This window comes from Tupaia chinensis, unplaced genomic scaffold, assembly GCF_000334495.1.
Source record: "Tupaia chinensis unplaced genomic scaffold, TupChi_1.0 Scaffold000207_1, whole genome shotgun sequence".
NCBI lineage: Eukaryota > Metazoa > Chordata > Mammalia > Scandentia > Tupaiidae > Tupaia > Tupaia belangeri.
Genome location: NW_006159682.1, coordinates 2841572 through 2856949, shown reverse-complemented (window position 1 = coordinate 2856949; position 15378 = coordinate 2841572). Strand labels below are relative to the sequence as shown.

At 34.9% G+C, this 15378-nt stretch overlaps 1 protein-coding gene across 2 annotated transcripts in view; it reads right to left on the bottom strand.

The window, feature by feature from the left end:
• The window catches only part of AGBL4 (AGBL carboxypeptidase 4), a 1284896-nt gene that overhangs the window by 779539 nt on the left and 489979 nt on the right, over positions 1-15378 (bottom strand). For both annotated transcript variants that reach the window (XM_006147266.1, XM_027771347.1), the window contains exon 3: positions 6556-6650. In XM_006147266.1, the coding sequence (XP_006147328.1) occupies positions 6556-6650 (95 nt within the window). The remainder of the gene's footprint in view (positions 1-6555; positions 6651-15378) is intronic.

The following is a 15378-nucleotide window of genomic DNA, read 5'->3' as shown; positions in this document are numbered from 1 at the left end:
ATGGGAAAAAAAGCAAAATATACAGAAAACAAGAAATGGAAAATTATTTGTTGATGATATCATGTATGTTGATGTGCTTGATTGAACCAATATACAGTGTATTCTGGATGGAAAATCTAATTTTGTATTCTGCAATGATGTACAGTGAATGAATGTAAATAAATAAATTTAAATAAAAATAAAAAAAAGAAGAAAAATATTTTAACAAATTGCTGAACCTATCAACAACACAAAAGAAAAAAAAAAGGGCAAGGATTGTCTGTTTGCTCGGGGAAAGGGGCATTATGACAGGAAGCAGAGTGGCTATGGTAGACAGACTAAGCCTATTTTTGAAAAACGGCAAAAACTATAAAGATTGTGCAGAGGCTTAAATGTATTGAACCTGACTGCAGATCTAAGAGAATGCTGGCTATTAAGAGATGTAAGCATTTTGAACTTGGAGGTGATAAAAAGAGAAGGGTCAAGTGATCCAGTTCTAAGCATCATCTTTTGTTTTATTATGAAAACAATAAAATCTTGAGGTAAATATTCACCTCATTGGATTACAGTTGGTCTTTTCTGAGGGAATAAAGTAATCAATAAAATTCCCCTTGTGGGGAAATTTGATTCATGTTTAAAAAATTAACAAACCAAATTTCTACATATTGTCATCAACTTTAGAAAAAAATGGTGAAAATCCAAATGACCATCAATAGAATATGGGATAATAAGTCATGACACACACAAACATTAAAAAAGTGTTTTTCAAGTACAGTATGATGAAAGCTTGAAGAAAGTATAGAAAAACTCTTTTGACATAATGTTAAGCAAAAAGAGCACAATATATAGATGAGTGTATATGTTTGTGTATTGCTGTGCAAAAATCAAGGAAAAAATTTAAAAAAATGTAAAATTAAAAATGAGTATTAGGCTTAGTGGATGGATAATGGATTATTTTATTTATTTAACATATATTTATTGGGTACTTACTATGTACTAGGTACAATTCTAAATGCTAGGGATGCAGAACTAAACAAATATGATCAAAATAGTTATCTCCATTGTGCTTACTTTTCAGAGGGAGAGACAGTTAATAAAATAAATAATGCATTATAGTGTGCTAGATAGGAATAAGTGCAATACTTTAAAAAAGGCAAGGAATAAGAATAGGTATATGGGTAATCAGGAGATATAATTTAATCATAAACATAATTTGAATTTATTTTACAAAATATTAATTTATGAATCAGCAATTTCAAACCAAGTACTATTTTTTATTTGTAGTAATAGAGTAGAATCTCATTATTTAAAAATAGATACCACTAATTTCAAAATTTTAAGTTTTGTCCAATAGTAGCAATGCAAATATTATCATTACACTAAGAATTGTAGATGGTATAAATCCATTGCTATGCAGGCATACCTCTATCATTGCACTTAATTCAAAAGAGCATCTTTTTTTTTTTTTTGAGAGGTTTCTTCTATAGGGCATGTGCACTCTCCAGAGAGAGAGACAGAGAGACAGAAAGTGAGAAATCATCCTCCAGGGGGAAGGCCACACTACAATCCCTTCTCCTCCATTCTCCTCTCGGGATCTTGAGCACGCACACATACATGCTTGGTGTGAGTTTAAGCCACTGAGTCTAGGACCTGAATCACAGTCGACTACATGGGAGTCTAGTGACATAGCCATTACTCCAACTGCTGGTCCCTCAAAAGAGTATCTTAACTGGGGCCAACAGGTGACATAGTGGTCATGGTGCTGGATTCCCAAATGGCCGACCACAGATAAAGTCCTGGATCCAGCAGCCTGAAAATCACACCCAGACACATGGGCATGTGTGCCTAAATATCCTGAGAGGAGAATGAATGAGAAGGGACTTGTGGCATGGCCATTACCTCAGGGGTAATTTCTCACTTTCTCTCTGTCTTTTTCTCCCTCTACCAACTCCCCCTCTACAGAGCACACATGCCCTATGGCAAAAATGTTAAAGAAAAATAAAGTTTTATAACTGTGTTTACTTGCTGTCTATCCCATGAGCCTGCCGATATTTTCTCTATTTTTATAGCCAAAGATTTAAAAGAACTGCCCCTATTTATTGTCTCCATTTCTTCATATCTTCCCCATCTTCCAAGTCACTTCTTTTTTTTATTTCTTTTCTTTTTTTTTTTTTTTAGAGAGAGAGAGGTTTTGCTATAGGGCACGTGATCTTGCCAGAAAGACAGACAGAAAGCAAGAAATCACCACCAAGGAGGGATGGTCACACTGCAATCCCTTCTCCTCCAATCTCCTCTCAGGATTTTGGGCACATATGTAAACACATCTGGTGTGAGTTTTATGCCACCAGGCCCAGGACTCAAATCACGGTAAAATATGTGGGAGTCCAGCAATGTAACCAGTACACAATCTCCTGATCTCTACTCCAACTCACTTCTTAAGCCACACACCCTAGTTTGAATTCTCATCACTCTCTACATCACTAAAATGTATTTACCAAGGTCTCTAAAGACCTCCATGTCACTACATGCATTGGACACTTTCAGACTTTAATTATATTTGATCTCTCAACAGCAGCTGGTAATATTAACCACTGATTCTTTTTATAAAAACAAAACACAACCTCTTAGTTTTATGACCATTTTCTTGGTTTTCTTCCTAGCTCTGTGGCCAGTCCCTCTCACCCTCTTTTGTGAGCTTTATATTCTCTTCCTGATCTTTTTTTTCCTTATCATCTTAACAATTTTATTATTTTTATAAGTTCAATCACTATATATCATTAGAGCATGCAGAATGAATTTTACACTGTATATTAGTCAGTCAAAGATAAGGAATTTCTCAGAGTCCTGTAGTAATCTTCTCTTTTTATAAAAACAAAACACAACCTCTTAGTTTTATGACCATTTTCTTGGTTTTCTTCCTAGCTCTGTGGCCAGTCCCTCTCACCCTCTTTTGTGAGCTTTATATTCTCTTCCTGATCTTTTTTTCCTTATCATCTTAACAATTTTATTATTTTTATAAGTTCAATCACTATATATCATTAGAGCATGCAGAATGAATTTTACACTGTATATTAGTCAGTCAAAGATAAGGAATTTCTCAGAGTCCTGTAGTAATCTTCTCTCTATATGACCTCCCTTCTACCACCATCCCCATGTATGGGATTTGGGAGGAGCAGAGACCTGGAGTCATAGGATTTCCAGCTAGTGCCACCACTTACTAGTTGTATAAATACAAGTCTCTATTTCTGCAGAGGTGAGGATACAGATCTCAGCTGTCTTTTAATAAAAATTTCCGATAGTGCCCAACATATAGCAATCTCAGCCTTAGCTACTGTTAAAAAAGGTAATGAATTATTATTTCAGAAACTGTGGTACAGAGTCCTAACCACAACCCTTAAGAGGAACAATATGTAAAGAGAATTAAGTGAACTAAAACAACAAAAAATTTCTGAATCTTTCAGCTTCTCCTTGCTGCTAGGTATTCTGACCTTATCTCCTCAAGGCAGAACAGCCCTGAGAGCTGTATATTTATTTGCATAATAGCTTTTCAGTTGTGTCTTTTGTTCATTTGCTTTTTACAAAACTGCCATGTCTATGCTATGACTTGAAAGCCATAGGATCAGTTATAGCCCCTTTGTTTCACCTTGAAAAGATAAAGAAATTAAGTTTTCTCAATTTTCTATATACACAACCAGGCAATTTGGCATTTTTAAGTTTGTCCTGAGATAAAAATTTCTCCATGTCCCTGTTTGAAATATCAAAGGAAGTAAAATCCTGGGCAAGAAAAGTATCAGAAACTTTTGTTATAGTGGTTCATTTGGTATTGGAATCGTTGGAATCAGGAAGACATTGAGAAGATACTATAATATTGGTATTCATAAGGTATTTGTCAGGCTTGAGTTAGGGCATTGACTAGAACTCTAAATTATGACAGACATCTTGCAGCCAATAAAAACTAATATTCAGAGTGTCAAATAGTCACAGCCACTTCTTTGCCTACCATTTGCACATTTAAGATAATGGTTATTGGCAGACAGGCTTTGGTACAGGTAACTGATACAAGGAATGGAAGAAAGTCCTCAGCAGAGAGCACTGAGAGGAAAGAAAGGATGCTCAAAATAAAACAGTGGCAGAGAAAATAACAATTATGAACTCTACAGATTAGTTAATAAAAATCTAACAAGAAAGTTCTCTTTTGGAATGAATGTTTTACAGCATATTTATATTATATCTCAGTACCTAGATCAGTGCATACCACATTAAGATGCTCATTAATCCTACAATATAAATAAATATCAAACATCTGGCTTGAGGAAAGAACACTATGAAACAATGTAAATAGCTTTGTGTTCAAGGTCTGGCAATGGTAAATTAAATACACACACACACACACACACACACACACAAACAAACAATTTGATTGGATTAAATTACAAAGCAATAAAAAAAAATAATCCACTTCTCAAAACTTAGGCTCTTTCAGACCACTCAACAAGCCCAGTGACTGGATAATGGCTGCTACTGAGAGCCTGCCAACGTTGCATAAGAGCACTAACATAATGCTAAAATATTATAATACAAATGGACAGACTCATTAATATCTCAAAATCTTATCAAGGGTACTGAAAGAGAGGCAAGTATTTTTCCCTGAGAGGGAGGAAACAAAATTAATTAAGGTTTAAGGATTTTCAGAAGCACATAACAAAAAAAATTCTTAAAAAGCACATTTAAAAAAATGACTCCCAAACTGTACACTTGGGAAAAAGGAATGGAATGGTGATCATTGTTGCTACATAACAATCCAATTCTGAATCTGGAAAAAAATAAAATGATGTACAAAGTTGTTTTGAAGACCCTCCATGAGCATATAAACAGTAATGTCCTTTTACTAGCAAGGTTTGAAGTACTCTTCTACACATATGCCTATCAATAGGAAGATAAGTTTTATTTATTTACTTTTAATTCGCCAGAGGGTACATGAGTTGCCAGAGACAGACAGAGAGGGAAAATGTAAATTCCCTCCAACAGGGAATAGTCAAACTGCAATTTATTCTCCATTTCTCCTTTCAGGATGTTGAGTACATGTATGTATGCACATACATGTGTGCCTGGTGTGTTTTTTAAGCTTCCTAGTCTGAGACTCGAATTACACAGTTGGCCATGTGGGATCCAGCTGCCTTAACTTCCACACTACCAGGGGCCTGATGAATACTATTATTATCTGCTTGGGCTAGATTCAGAGACTCAAAACAAAGGTCTACCCCTTGTGCAGACCTCATGTCAAAGAAAATTAAGAGAAGGAGCAGCACTTCAATTGATTTGAAACAGCAGAGCAAAAAAATATGCCCAGGGAGATATTTTTTGCCTTTTTATAAACAGTTTTTATTATCATCACCAAATGCCTACACTTTTACAAACCTGAACTTCCCCAGTCCAGCATTTATAGAAAATTGCCAAGTATCATTTGTAGATTAAAGCACAATTCAATATTTATGAATTGCTGGTTTTCTATAAATATAGATATTTGGAGACTATCTTCTTACTAGTCATTAAAATTTGAACAAGGATCAAAGCTAGAATAATATTAACAATTCCTTGCATTTGTATAATGTTTTACATAATACTATTAATAATAGATGACATTTATTGAGCACTTACCAAGTGCCAGGCACTTTACATGTAAATTCTCATATCAAATTCAGTTCAGTTCACCAAGCATTCACTTAACACCTACTGTGTGATAGATGAATAGTACTTAGTTTCTGTCTTTAAAAATTCTCATTTTGTTCTACTCTATCAAATGTTGAATGAATAAATGAATGGATGGATGAGGAACAAATTGTTTAGAAAGTCAGTGTGGAGTAATATAAATAACACAGTCTCCTCGTCTTACTGCTTATGGTTTTGAGAAAGTACTTTGACTTCTCCTGGCCCTATTATTTTTTTTTTTTCATCTGTAATAGAGGAACACTTAAAATCTCCCTTGGAAATTTGTTAATAGCAAAGTAAAGTAGCTGACACAGAATGGGCGCTTAGTAAATGGAGTCGTAATTATTACTACTGTTATCATTATTATGATCATTATTATTATTATTTAGTAGTCCTATCTAAATTTTCTCCTCTTCACTATAGCAATGAGACAAATAGAATTTTAGCGTCCACCAAAACAACATCTATATAATATCAAAATAAAAAAAGCAAAGGAAGAGAAATTTATTAAATTGTAGTTTCCAGTGTCCTTCTAGGTTATTGTATATCATCTCTACCTAGGCTAAAACAAAACAAAACAAACAGACAAAAAAGGAACAAATTTTAATTATGCTTCCAAAGATACCATCATACAAGGGAAACAGAATAAGAAGTTTAAAAAAAACAGACTGTACTTTTCTCAGAATGCTGGTCAATCTAAAAATGGTAGTATGTTTCCAACATTTTCGAAGAACAGTACCAAGAACCCAAATATTGGCTATGCAGAAACTCATAGTATTCATTCTTATCAGTGACAGTAAGTTTGAGTCCCAGTGGTAAAGAAGACGAATGCTGGGTCAAATTTTCTAACCAGAAAGAGACACTTACCATTTTGGTCGGCTGGTAGATTTCACCATAGGGGCCATCCCATCTCTATAAAGACTCTTGGTTTTACTAAAGTTAACAATGTTGAAAATGACTCTCTGAAAAAGAAAGAAGGAAAAGTTCATCAGAAGATCATGCTATGCAAATTGCCATTTCCTGACAATTAAGACAGGATATAATAAGCAGGGTCAAAGGAAGTCATATGGACTATCAGTCAACAGTACAGTGAGGAAAAATATCACTCACAGAAATGTAATATGTTCGTGTCAACTAAGCATAGTAGTTAATGGCACTAATCTAGAAAACTGAAAATGTTTAATCCCAACTCTACCACTTTTGAGTTGTATGACACTGACAAACTATTAAACATCTCCCTAGGACCAACAAATGGTGTAAGGGTTATATTGCTGGATTCTCACGGTTCGAGTCATGGTCAACCATGGTTCGAGTCCCAGACCCAGTGGCTTAAAACTCAACGCTAGGCATGTATGCATGCATGCCCAAAATCCCACGAGGAGAATGGAGAAGGGATGACAGCGGGGCCATCCTCCCTGGGGAAGGGGGGTGATTTCTCACTTTCTGTCTCTCTGGCGAGTGTGTGCACCCTATAGCAAAAATCTCCCTTAAAAAAAGAAACAAAAACAAAAATTTTAAAAATCTCCCTATATCTCAGTGTTCTGATCTGGAAAATAGGAAAAAGGACAGTACCCACACCTCATGGAGGTCTGATGGGAATTAAATAAGCTAATAAATACATAGTATTTAAAACTGTATTTGGTATACAGTGAATGCTATGTAAGTTTTAGCTTTTATTATTAATTATGTTTACTCTTTCTAGGCTGATCTAGAATTTCTATGGAAACTAATAATATTATCATTAAGGTAATGGCAGTACATTAGAAGTTCAATAAAGCTAGATCATAATGAAATACAAAATTCCAAGTAAAAAATTCCCCAACAACTCAGGACCTCTTTGCCTAGAACCGGAGTTTATGTGTCCTCTTTTACACTGCTTATGTTATCCTCTGCCAGTAGCCAGGGGTATTAGCTTCAATCCCTAACAATGGCATGAATTTACAGGGCCACAGGTCCTTAAGGTAAATTCCAACCCCTCTTTAGGTATTGCCTTTAAAATGGAGGATGTTCTAGATGTCTAAAGCCTTTCCAAGGAGGTGGTAGAGTTTAGAGAGATTATACATTTGTTTTAGCAAACAATAGAAGGTCTCATATAGTAAAACTCTCCTGAGCACCATTTTGTATCACTCCATGCCTGACCAGGAACCAAGGTTCAACTTCTGCATAATTGGTTTTGACCAGAACCCACATTCCAGATGCTGCTACTACAAGGTCACATTGACACTGGAAATAGCAGATAAAGACCCAAAGTGAGTACTGGGAGGTCCAATTTCCTATAGATAGATCAAAAAGACCACACAGCCTGTTTCATGTACACTTATGCCATTATGCCTAACTGTACTGCATATCAGTCTCAACTACAGTCCTCCAGAATTGCTTGATACCCTATAAGAGAAACCCTCTCCCTCCTAGCAAGTGGGCTGAGGCTTCAGGACCCCCCCCCACACACACACACCCCATGCATTCTTGCTCTTAATAACTTTCATTTTCTCTTGAGATAATAATGTCTCCTAAGTCTTACTACCAACCATGGCAAACAACTTTGTTAAGAGACAAGGAGAGAGAGTGAAAGAAAGAAAAATTGGTATTAGAAGATACCCAAGACCACTGAAATAGTCTCGATGAGAGATGATGAGGACTAGAGGTAGGACAGGTAGAATAGCTGGAGTAAAGGAACTGTTTTCAAGAGGTTTCTATAGGTTAGTCTTTTTATCCAGAGGCAGTTAAAGAGAGGAAACCATTAAAATTCATGTATTATTTCATTTGACAAATATGCATTGTGTGAGATGTTATACAGTATCAAATGCCAGGGATTTTAAATATTTTTAAAAAATTTTAAATATTCTTCTGTAACTAAAATAAATATTAACATTTTATAAATGTGGAAACTAAGACTCAGAGACATTACCTAACTTGCTCAAAATCATCCAAATAATAGATAAAAAGATTGATATTTGAATCCAGGAGATAATTCCCCTTGAGTTATTCGCTATCACTCCAAAATTCCATAACTCTAACCAAGTCTGTTTTCCAAACTAAGGATATAAAATAAATATAATGGTAATTTTTTAAGCCTTTAAATTTTTGTTTTATTAATAAAGAGAAAATCAAAACCATTTCCTCTGGACTCATGTTCAGGACTATCATAAAATGCTTTGTTCCATGAAATAAGCTCTTGGGAATAACTTCTTTCTCCTGAGAGACCCAGTCATTGACCCCATCTCCAGAAATTTCAGTTGCAGACCTCTCTTCTGTCATTAAATTAGGTCATCAAGAATGTCCAAGGCTGTTCCATTATTAATAACATAGACCTGCCTATTGTCAGTTCAATTACTTCTCTCAGGGTCTTGGCTACTGTCTGATTTAGAAAATCAATATCAAGGAGACAAATGGCCTTTGAACCTCAGGGTTTAATCCCCCTTTTTTCTTCTGGGATTCTAGGTGTCAGGTCCACTTCCAGTGAACCTGGAAGCGATACTGTATTTTCCAAATCTAGATTATTGATGAATACAGAAAGAAAGCTGACAGAGAACTGATGTGCATATCTGAAGCTGGAATAAAGAAGTGAGAAATCAAGTGGAACGTTTATTGATGTTTTAACATCCTACTGCATTCCTAGAAAATTTCCTAAGTATCTTACCCAGGCTGTATTATTTAGTTACTCCACCCAAAACAAAATTTGTTTATTTCAGCCCAATTTTAGACACAAGGAAATTGAAGCTAAAGTTAAGTGACTTGCTCCCAAAAAGTGCTTGACCTATTAACTGAGTTAGGACTTAAAATTTTTGAGTGCTATGACCATTAAGATCATAATTTCTCTATAACATTACATAGAAAAAGTACTATTCCTTCCATTCCTGTCCATGCATTTTTAATGTTTTCCAGTCATTTAGCAAAGCAGTATACAGTATGAGAGTCAAAGGAATCTGGAAGTAGGCAATACAAGAAATCTTGGCTTTCCATATTTTATACTTACTCATCAAGTTACTTATTGAACGGCATCACAAGAAACAGCACCAGCACCCTTAAGGTAATAGTTACAAATATAATAATTATATCTGATCAATTACTATGCACCAAATTCTGAGTCAAGCACTTCATATTATTTCACTATTTTGTGTATTAGAATAATCTGGCTACAGACTAGAATTACTTACATAGCTTTCAAAAACTATAGTTATGGGGCTAGAGAGTGGTACAGCAGTAAAACACAATGCACTGTGATGTAGATGTGAATGGGAAGGTTACTGGTTTGCACCCTGAGGCCTTCCTGAGTATATTAGAGGTTGTGTGCCTGTGATCTGGGCTGGCTGAAGTTAGGGGTGAGTGGCAGAACCTGGACCCTGTCAGGGGTAGTGTATCTTTCTCTGTGTCTCTTCCTATCTTTTTCCTTCTCTCTCACTCATGGAATAAATAAATAAACTTAAAAAAAAAAAAAAAAACACTATGGATGCTTGGGCCTCACCCTGAGGAACTGATATCTGAAGTCTTATCTCATTTGTTTGAGATAGCAGCCATCTATATTTGAGTTACAAGTGGTCACATTCAGGGATTTTGACCAGTGAAGACCTTCTGCCCAGCCTTCACCCTCCTGCTCTCCAGTCTAGCCAGAAGCCAGGTTAGAACATCCTACTTATTCTGTCTCTTTCCATCTCTCTATATATTTTTTAATTTTTCTTTTAATTTTAAATTTAGCTCTCTGCTGCTCGTTTGTCTTTCTTTTTCTTTTCTTCTTTTTATTTATTTTTTTAAATTTCATTTTCTTTTATACATTTAATCACATTATTTGGCTTACAAAATGGATATTTCAACAGGTGAACATTTCTCCCTAGTATAGCTGATAAACTATAAATTACCTTCAACAGATAATACCACATTTCTTTGTCTCATTAATGATTTGCCTTTCTATTTTTCTTCTGCACCCATAGGATAAGCCAATCAGCAGTCATCTATTTTGAAAATTAAATCTCTGAAGGTTGGGGTTCCAGGTAGTACTTGATCAAAAGTCTTTAAGGGAAATTAAATCCCCCAGATTGTTTTCCTCACATTAAGAAACAAAGGGACTACCTCTTCTTTGTTGTGAACTTAGTCTAGAGGATCATCCTCTGGAGAGGTTCAAGTATGGATATTTCAGTTTCATAGATGCAAGATGGAATTGAGAACCAGTGTCAAGTACTTCCAGAATACTGATAGTCAAGCTTATCTTCCACAATAAGGCAACTGGAGAATTCTTCTCTGGAAGAATCAATTCCCAATCAAAGATAAAAGTTTTACAAATAGGGCTGGAATTGTAGCCTCTGGTCCATGGATCTGAATTCCACATGGCTGACCGTGGTTCAAATCCCAGTTCTGGTGCCTTGAAAAACACACTGGGCACATGTGTATGTGTATACCCACAATCCCAACAAGATGGAGAAATAGAAGAGATGGGATTGTGAAATGACTATGCTCTATGGAACGGTAAAAAAGTGAGTAAATACTGTCTTGGTCCAGCAATGGTGACACAAACTGATAAAACACTGTTGCTTTGCAAAGCAAGGCCACATGGGAGGTCAAGGTTCAATTTCCGACCCAATCTAAAGGCCAGGCATGATGGCACATGCCCATAGTCCAAACTATACAGTAGGCTGTGGCAGAATGACAGTTACAGAACAAGATCTTTTCTTTAACAAATAATGAAAAATAGAAATCAATAAATATTGTCTAAAACTAAAATGAATAATTAGCAGTAGAGAAATTTTCTTTAGAAATACAGCTGTAGGTTCAGGCAGGTGGCATAGTCCATAAGCAAACTAGACTGAAGTGCTGGAAGTCACATGGCTGATTGCAGGTTTAGATCCCTGAGTTGGCCTGAAAACTGCGTGTAAGTGAAAAAGATTCTGAGGAACTGGAAGGCTGGAGAAAGGAGATCACAACATGATGAGACCTTATTAATGGCACTTCTCTCTCTGTCTCCCTCTCTCTCACTCGCACATTTACACATATGCATACTTTATCATTACAAAAGAAAGAAATATCGAAGTAATATCAGGGGGAAACAATGGAAAGAAATATAAGTGATTTTTGTCTGGAGCAAAACAAATCTTATCTGCTGCCTGGTTTGTAAATAAAGCCATGCTCATTCATCAGGTATTGTTTCTGCATTGTGATAGAGTTATGGCAAAGACCTGATGGTCCAGGAAGCCTAAAATATTTACTCTTTATTTTATTTTATTTTTACAAAAGTTTGCCAACTCTTGCTTAAGAAAGCAGAAGTCAAAGTGATGGAATAAATAGAGACTATTATTTTTTTTTCCTTTTGCAGTAGTAGCATCTGACTTTTTAAATTCTATGTATGTATTTGTGTCACAAAAATTAAAAAGAATTTATTTTCTGAAGCTCCTATAACTTTGAAGCAAAATGAGGCACAAGCAACTGGAGATCAGAAAATATAGCCCAATCTCAGTTATAAACGTTGATTGGAAAATTCTAAATAAAATATTGCCAATTTAAATCTAGCAGTAAATTTACACAAGTAAATTTACACTAACACACAAATAATACATCAACATGACATAAGATTTACCATAGGGATGGAAAGATTATTCAACATCAAAAAGAGCTATTGATGTAAGTAAGATATTAACAGATTAAGTGGAAAATACTAAATTATCAACAAATATAGTTTTAAAATTTGATAAAATGTAATGCCAATTCAAATTTCTAAAAACAAACATTTGCAAAGTAGAAATAAAGGAGAAATTCCTTTATCCTATAAAGATATCTACTGGAAATTTATAGCAATAATACTTAACAGTGAAATATAAGAAATGATCCTTTTAAAGTCAGGAAACAATGATGTTGCCACTATTGTTGCTTCCATTAAACATCATACTGAAAGTTTGATTGCATAAAAAAAAAGGTAGCAAAAAGTATAAGAATTTATAGAAAAGATTTAAAGTTCATTATTCACAGATTATATCATTGTGTTTATATAAAATAAAAGAAAGGCTCAGTGCAATGATACAGGCTGTAAGGCACTGCTGCAGAAGATTGGAGACATATGGGAGGCCTGAGTTCAGATCCCAGAGCAACCTAAATGTGGAGGGTATAGTGTGTCTGGCAAGCAGGGAGTATAGGGAACAGAATCCTAATAGTGAGACCCTATAAAATCTCTCTGTCTCTTTCTGTCTCTGTAGTACATAAACAATTTAAAAACTGAAGAAAATTTTTATTTTTTTAAATCGTTGAAAGGTGTGTACACTAAACAGAGGGAGAGAAAGAGAGAGAAAGAGCAATTCCCAGTGGGATATGGTCACACTGCAATACTTTTTCTTTCATTTCTCTATCCTGTCTCAATTGGGGGCACACATGCACATATGCCTGGGATGGTTTTCAAGGTGCTAGAGCAGGAATTCAAACAACACTAAAGCATATGGGATTTGAGATTTGGCCACCTTAACCATTAGGTTAAGGGGTGGGGGGGTCCCTGAAGAAAACTTTTAGAATAAATTAGAGAGTCCAGGACAGGAAGGTTAGTAGATTCAAAAACAACAGTTTAATAATGAACCTCTAATCAAGAAAAACACAGAAAGGGCACAATTTACCCATTTGAAGAATAGAAAATAGAATACAAATACAAGTATTGAAGAGGTAAAAAATAATAGCTATTATAATAATGAGACATGTCAATAATATTAAAAATTAGAGAAAAGGGGCAAGGTTATAGAAAAATAAAAATGTACCTTAGCAAAACTAATAAAAGATATAAAATTGGAACAGTTCTTTTAAACCTAAAAAGATAATTGAATACATTATGAAAAACTTTTCTATAAAGGAAATGCCATGTGTAGATAAATTCACAAAGTAAATTCTTCCATCATGTAAGGAAGACAAAACACTAATCTTACACAAACTATTCCAGATAAGTGAAAGTGAGGGATCATGTGTTATTTGTTTTGTCCAACCAACGTAACTTTGCCAATGAAATCTGAAAAGGATATTGCAAGAAAAAAAATCTCTTTACCAGTATTTTTTAAAAAGCAAATATGTTGGAGGAAAAGAAAGGGTAACAATAAATCATGACTAACCTGAACTTACTCTAATAATAAAGTTGTTTTAAAATTCTAGAGTAAATCATGATATTCTATGGTTATTCATTAAAGGAGTTTATCCCAAAAGGTGAAAAAGGAAACACTTGACAAAATATAACATTTTCATGATCATTAACATTTAAAAAACTGATCATAGAAAAGACCTTAATCTGATAAAGGGTATCTACCAGAAGAAAACTTTTTAAAAGAAAACAACTACATCATATTTAATCATGAAAACTTAAAAGCATTTCTTTTAAATTTGGAAACAAACAATAATGCCTGCTGTTTTTGTATTTTGTGATTTCGTATTTACATTTAACTGTCATGCATCTTTATGCAGTGCATGACAATCAAATAAAATATATTACCACATATATGATTTTCAACAGAGAACTTTACTTTCTTGTGTCTGTTAAATGTTTTTTCCATGAACCCTTCCCTCCCATGCTCTACTATCACCTATCCCCCATACAGTCTCTGGGATCTACACTTGCTCTCCTTAACACTATGTCTTTGAATCTTTCAATTCCTGCTATGGAATGCAAGCATTCAGGATATTGAGTGGGAGCACACAATGCTTATATTTAATAATCTAGCTTATTTCTCTTAGCATTAAATCTTCTATATTCATCCACTTTGCATTCAGTAACGGAGTCTCCTAGTTCTTTACGGCTGAGTAGTATTCCATAGTGTACATGTGCCATAAATTTTCAATCCAGTATTCAGTGCTAGGGTATTTAGACATATTCCATGCATTAGCAATTGTGATTAATGCTGCAGTAAACATAGATATGTGGGGCCAGCAGATGATGTAGTGGTTACATTGCTGGGCTCCCACACAGCTGACCACAGTTCATGTTCTGGACCCAGCAGCTTGAAAATAATACGGGGTGTAGGGCTTATGTGTGTGCATGTATGTGCCCAGGATCCCAGGGGGGAATGGAGGAGAAGGGACTGTAGAGTGGCCATCCCCTCTGCGGAGTGATTTCTCACTTTCCATCTCACCGTCTCTGTCTTCTCTGTCTCCAGTGAGCACACATACCCTAATGCAAAAAAAAAAAAAAAAAAAAAAAAAAAAAAACTTAAAAAAAATTTAGAGATGTGTAAGTGTCTTTCTGACTCAGCATTTTTCTATCATTTGGGTATATACAAAGGAATGGGATTACTGAGTCATATGTTAGTAGGTTTCTGAGGAACTTCCTTATTCTTTTCCACTGTGCTGGTATCACCTTAAATTCTCAATAGTGCAGCAGTGTTCCCATTTTACCACAGCCTTGCTAGTACTTGTCATTCTTATATTTTTGATCATAGCCATTTTGACTGGAGTTAAGTGGTATCTCATTGTGGTTTTGATTTGCATTTCCTTCATGATAAGAGATGCTGAATATTTTTTCATATTCTTTTTGGCTATTTGTATCTCTTCCTTAAAGAGTTGTCTGTTCAAATCTGTTTAAATCCTTTTAATAGGATTTATATGTGTGTGTGTGTATGTGTACATTTTTGATAAGTGATCTGCCGTCTTTTAATTGTTTTATATATACACCAAATATTTTTCTCCCCTTTTGTAGGTTGTCTCTTCACTCTAATTATTGTCTCTTTCGTAGCCTATTAACTT